This window comes from Egretta garzetta, unplaced genomic scaffold (genome assembly GCF_000687185.1).
Source record: "Egretta garzetta isolate BGI_Z169 unplaced genomic scaffold, ASM68718v1 scaffold593, whole genome shotgun sequence".
NCBI lineage: Eukaryota > Metazoa > Chordata > Aves > Pelecaniformes > Ardeidae > Egretta > Egretta garzetta.
The window spans coordinates 618,442-624,441 of NW_009259106.1; the positions used below are offsets into that span (position 1 = coordinate 618,442).

A 6,000-nucleotide genomic window follows, 5' to 3' on the forward strand; every position below is an offset into this window, starting at 1 on the left:
CCACTGAAGTCCAAGAAAGCCTTGTTTCTGTTCTCTGCAGGAGCAGAAGTACAGTCACAATCCTGCAGTGTAACTTAACACTCAGGAAAATGGCAGGGGTATATTAAACGCTAAAGGTGTAATATATACATAAACCCACCAAATTTTTAAGGTTAAAATACTGTAAAATGAGATTAATGAATCCATCACTTTAATCATACAAGCACAGACCTTGCAACTGTAATCAAGCTCTTATAAAAGTATTCACAATCTGGGAAATTTTTTTTAGTTAATGGAGCATGCAAGCCTTGGCAGCTGCAACAGAAAGGTTTAGATTTTGAGATGTCTCTACCAACTCTCACCTGCCACTGCCCTACCACACCCTACCCTCAGGAGCCAGCTGCTGCCGTGGGGATGAGTCAATGGCCACAGCACACCTGGAGGGCAGTAGCCACAGCCCCCAGGCAGCTAAGGGTGGATTTATGCCACAGATGGTGTTTTCTGCTGAATGGGCTGGTTCCCATCTTCTATAACATAAAGACAGTGACCAAGATGGAAACATCCCTTAAGTGGCAACCCATCAATCAGCTTCCAGCCGAACCATCCTACTTTAATGAATTTTAAAGAAAGAAACAGCTTCAAGCTGCTGTGAAGAAGAGTGGGCACAGAGGAGACCTTCTCAGAGTCAGGGTGCCGCTTCAGGATAAGGAAGAGAGCCTCCAGTTCTGACTAGGAAAGAATTTCAGGTAAAGGAATGGAGGAAGACAGTCAACCTGAGGATAAAAAAGAAAAAGAATCAGAGAGACACAATTACCTCTTTTTGTACACTATTCAGGCCCAGCTTGAGATGTTCATACAGACACACCAATGGTTCTTTGTATCTGACTAGGTTTTCACAGGCATGTTGCAGATCTTGTTGATACTAAGAAGTGCAGAACTCAAAGTTACATGCAAAAGTCAATAGATACAATGCTTAAGAACTACTAGCCACAGACAGAAACCATTCAGATATATAACAATCCTCAGCCTCCAAGAAACATCTATTCTAAATAAAACTCCTTTAAAAATCACTTCCCTGGCCTAAATGCTAGTCTTGTCTGGCATATTGCAAGTAAACTAAAACATGTGATACTGAAATTATTGGAAAGGTTCTACCTGGGACTACCATATCTTCAGTGAACAAGGATGTGAAATGAGACTATTGAGAATAGGGAGGGAATTTGCTAGAATCACAATGCTTGCTTGTAAGGATTTCAAGACCAGTAGATCAAAGATACATAAAATGAGCCACGTATTAAGTGCTTTATAATTTTAATATGTAAAATATAATACTCATATTGAGATATTTTAATTCAATCTGCTAAGTAGAACTAACACCGTTATTGCAAACGAAGCTGTGTAACTTACCTTTTGAAAAAATAATCTATGTTTGTACACACTCTGAACATGATATCCGTAAACTCTAAGAATATCATACTCCTGCCCTGAAGCAAGCACAACGTTGATTTTCTTTGACAATGAATGAGCAATTAAAATAGATAAATAATCTGTTTGGAGAGAGGTCAGTCCTATGTCAGACACGATGATGAAGTAAGGATAGCTTTTCTTCAGGAAAATCTCCCATTTGGATGATAAACAATTGGAAAATTCTGTATGAACAGTGGTGCCTGTGTTATGCCTCAGGTGTTCTATTAATGCAGTACGTAAGAAAAGAAAATGAGGATACGGAAAGTACATTTGTTCTGCATCCTGTGGGAAACAAAAAACAATGAAATTATTCAGTTACATTGTTGACACAGGGAATAGTTTCCTAATCCTGATTAGAATTAAGCAGTTGCTTTTGAAGGAGTGCAGTGGTTTAAACAGCAAACATTATTTGTTCAGTACCTGGAAGAAAACAATGACATATTTTGCTCCTTTTTCAGTGAAATCTTGCAGGAAGCATTCAGTTTGGTAGAAGAAGTTTAGATATTGTGTTTTCTCATCTAAAAACATAAGTAGTAAGGAATCCCCATCTATCACAAAGAATTCAGACTCAACAAAGTCTTTTAACAGACTGACATACCTGAAAGAAAATGAAACAGCATGTACATAACATTACTCTAAGAAAAGTTGGACACATGGGACAGAAATTTGCTTTCTAACTAATATATTTTAAAATAAATGTTTTTGTTAATTAAATCAACTAAACAATAAATGTATAACTCAATTTAGCAGCAAACCATCTTTCTTGGATCTAAGGTTAGTCCTAAATAGCTTGCAATCCTTTCAGTTATTGAATGTATTAGCAATTGTCTCCTTTACAACCCCAGATACTTCTGTAGCATCTGAGGCTTCTGTAATTTACATGGCATCTCTTGTCCATGTCTGCTTATGCAGAAAGTGTTATCTGTTCTATAAGAAATACCCTACAGGAGATAACCACAAGAGATAACCTTGTGAGAACCATCCTGCCTGAGCTTCCAGCTAAAAATGGGTTATCAACAACTATCATGACAAGTACCTCCTTCATCCAAGGATGTCTATGGCAAGAAAAATACCTTAACATGAAGAGGAATCCTATCACAATACATTCCTTCAAGAGACCAAAGAATTAAGACTTCTTCATCCCCTTCTCATTTCAGAAAACTATGAAAGTTGATAAAATTTGCATTAATCAGTCTTAGGTCAAACTTGAAACAAATCCTTTTCACTGAAGATGGCAAGTATAAACAGGCAGCACCTCAGCAGTTTTTAATACATCCCAGGAATGGACTGCATTCTCCAGCTCTAAGAATCCATGAAAGTCCAGGGGCATGATGTTTTGCCCAGGACAGACCAAGGAGTCAGAAGAACTTTTGCAGGCCCAGATGAAGAGGCGGCAAGCCCTTCTAGTAAAGATTCTCTGCTTTCATGCTTGTCTATTACATACTACACTGTCTAGTACATACTACAGTACTAATGCATATTATGATAACATCCATACTCTAATGGTTAGATCATGCTTGTTTTCTTCAAGGCTGTCAAAAATGCCTGATACACATCACCTTAGATCTACACCTGGGAAGACCCAGCTTTCCTTTCTGGCTAGGATCAACAGCCTCTGGTTTACAGGACCAGTTTGTTATCTGATTCAATGAGTTGCCTTCCATGAACAAAAACTATGCAAACTTCTGTCTTACACACTTAAACTGTTTGCCTTTAATTAATACTAATCTCTTTAGCATGTCAGCTCCAGAATGCAGAGAAGACTCTTCACTGTCAACGTGAATGGCATTATTGCTAACCCTTTTCCATATCAAGCAAGGGAAAGAATCAGAACCTGAAGATGCAGAAGATCATGCAGAACTGACATGCAAAACCACAGAAGGTATATATGGAAAGGAAATGCTGTAAAATGCTGTAAAAGTAGTAGCCTTAAAAGATGTGAGGAAACGTGCTCAAAAAAAGCATGACAGAATCTGAAAAATAATTAAAATTATAGATAAGTTCCTAAAATGTGCAAACAATCTCTACTCTGCACAGATTTTCTATTCTATTAGGAATCTTCCTTCAGGTGGCTGGAGGAATTATGAAATCCTAAACATGCCTTAGGTCTCCTAGTTTTCCACAAACCTAGGTGATTAGCACATAGCTTCTTTCTCTAAGGGGTACTACACTGTGAAGTCTACTTACTTCAAAGTTACTATTTTTATTACCATTTATTACATTTCTTTCCATGAACCCTGCTGTACTTACTGAGCTCTTGATAGGGATGCCCAAACATGTAGCCTCAACCTCTTCAGGAATTCGAGATGGTTTCTTATTTCTAAAATAACCACATACATGGTTATCGATAGAACCATAAAACCATAACATCAATTATTTACAAAAGAGCCAAAAGGTAAGAAAATGCAATAAAAGCCACAGACACGAGCATAAGCTAATAACAGCTCCTCACCAGGGCTTTGGGAATCATGTCTTTGCTGGAGAACTTTGAAATCCTTGCCTTCAGTTTGTGATGCCTGCTGTGTCACTTCTTCAGTGGTTGAGGTACTATAAGTGTTACTGTAATCTGGGTCTTTGGCTTCTTTTTCTCTATCTTTCGCTTCTTTAAGCACCCGCATAACAGCTGCTTCCGCTCTGTCACTGGTCTCATCCTCCTGATCACTGTCACTTGTACTCCCCCTCTCTTTATGTTCCTTTGTTGGAGTGAAGCCTCTGTTCTCACTGTTGCTACTCTCACTATCCTTATCATCATTACTATCATTCCCATTTGCATCATTATGAACGAATTTCTTGAAATGACGTCTTGCAGAAGCCATCACAAATCTTGATCCTGGCATCCAAAAAAAGAAAACTAAGTAACCAAGAGATAATTTTCAGGAAAGATAGTATGCTCTGAGCCTTCAACCATTAAATTATCTACTTCGCAATCACACTGTAATAAAACTTTAAGAAAAATCAGAAAGCATTTTGTGAACATGCCTGAGAGACATTTTCATTTTAAAATCAATAAATATTTTTATGAACTATAAGGAAATCATCAGCTTTTCTCTTTCTTAAAGTATACTAAAGAGGAGCATTACATATCTGCTTTGCGCTTCATATGAGGGGACCCTTGCAGGGGGTTAGTCATAATTTGCTGTATTAGCTATATCTACATGGTACACTTCAAGGAATGATCCATGTTTCCTGGTTCAAGTGACTCGTATCCACGCTGTTCATGCTAGTCCAGTCACGAGTAGGCACACCACAACATCTTCATTGAACGATGGGGGTAATCATGGCTTGGTATCAATCCCACTTTTTAGATCAGTCTTAGCTTTCTTCTTCTTTTGTTTTTCAAGGGTAGAATTCTCAAATCTCAAGTGAGCATACAACTGTAACAGTTAGGGTAACTCCTCACTTTACAAGGTCATAATGTTCAGTTTCTTCAAGCTAAAGAACAAACAAGCAGCTTGGGATAGCCCTGCTCACGCCCTACCACATCAGCTCAGTTCTTCTGAACTTTGTTTTCTCTAGTTCCCATTCAGGTAACAGCCTCCTGCAACACTTATCATTGCAGTATTTGCCATTGCAGTATTCACATTCTTAAGATATGGTTATCCTTCATTTTCCTGAGACCATAAAAGGACTATTTAATCTTTAGATGTCATTTTTGGTCTTTTAGCCTTTCTTAAAAAATTAACAAAAGAAACTAAAGTGCAACATCAATTTTTCAGATTTTACAAGCTCAGCTGCAAACTAAACCAGAATTTTCTTTCTGATTTTCACCTTGCGTTAAACTCCTAGCAAATGAAGTTGCAGAAAAAAAGAAACAAAAATACGTTTTTTATTATCTCCTTATAAAATACTGTACACACAGTGTGCTATATTACAGTGGTGTGCTTAACGTAACTTTACGGTTGAACTTTAATACCTATTTTAATGAAATATAAGCTATTTATACACAGAGCTACATAAAGTTGCCTTTTGTGTACCTGCATGCATACTTTTTGTCAAGGCAGCAATAAACCTAATGCTTTTCTCCATGTTCTTACCTAAATTGAAAAAGCAATATCAAAGGCTTGAGAACACCATTCTGGGATGAATCATGTATTTTTGCATGCTGAAGTTGTCACTTACCTAGCAAATTACCATCACTGCTTCAGCAGTCTCCAGAGCAAGTGTGACTTTCTATATCAGAAATGTAAAGTCAGCTGTTGTCAAAGAAAGCAAAGCTGTATCTGTACATACTCATGTGCAGACTGCTATATTTCCTTACAACAAAAAGGCTTAAATACTTTGGCGCATGAGTGCTTTTTTGCAGTGCACACGCTGACATCTAAGGTGCCTGGGGCTACAGCGAGGGCAGAGGCAACCAGGTGGCCTGGACACCCTGCCAGCAGCCTCACCTGCCTCTCCACCCTGTGCTGCCTGCTAAGTCCCAGATGTTCCCCTGCATGCTGTCCAGCCACCTCGTCCAGCCCAAAACCAACTGCAGCCCTACCTCAGATCCCAACCCCAGCACCATGCCTAAACCCAACCGAAGCCGCCCCAGAACTAAGCCCAACTCTAGCC

General features: G+C 38.6%; 1 protein-coding gene across 9 annotated transcripts in view; it reads right to left on the reverse strand.

Moving 5' to 3' along the window:
- DDX60 (DExD/H-box helicase 60) overlaps positions 1 to 5,677 on the reverse strand; it is a 46,346-nt gene extending 40,669 nt beyond the window's left edge. For 8 of the 9 annotated variants that reach the window (XM_009635330.2, XM_035890887.1, XM_035890883.1 and 5 more), the window contains exons 1-6: positions 5,566 to 5,677; positions 3,899 to 4,276; positions 3,697 to 3,766; positions 1,867 to 2,044; positions 1,387 to 1,728; positions 794 to 901 (exon numbers count right to left, since the gene is read on the reverse strand). In XM_009635330.2, coding sequence (XP_009633625.1) covers positions 794 to 901; positions 1,387 to 1,728; positions 1,867 to 2,044; positions 3,697 to 3,766; positions 3,899 to 4,262 — 1,062 coding nt within the window. In that variant the 5' untranslated portion in view covers positions 4,263 to 4,276; positions 5,566 to 5,677. The remainder of the gene's footprint in view (positions 1 to 793; positions 902 to 1,386; positions 1,729 to 1,866; positions 2,045 to 3,696; positions 3,767 to 3,898; positions 4,277 to 5,565) is intronic. The other variant, XM_035890882.1, reaches the window with a different exon arrangement.
- Between the last annotated feature and the right edge of the window lie 323 nt (positions 5,678 to 6,000).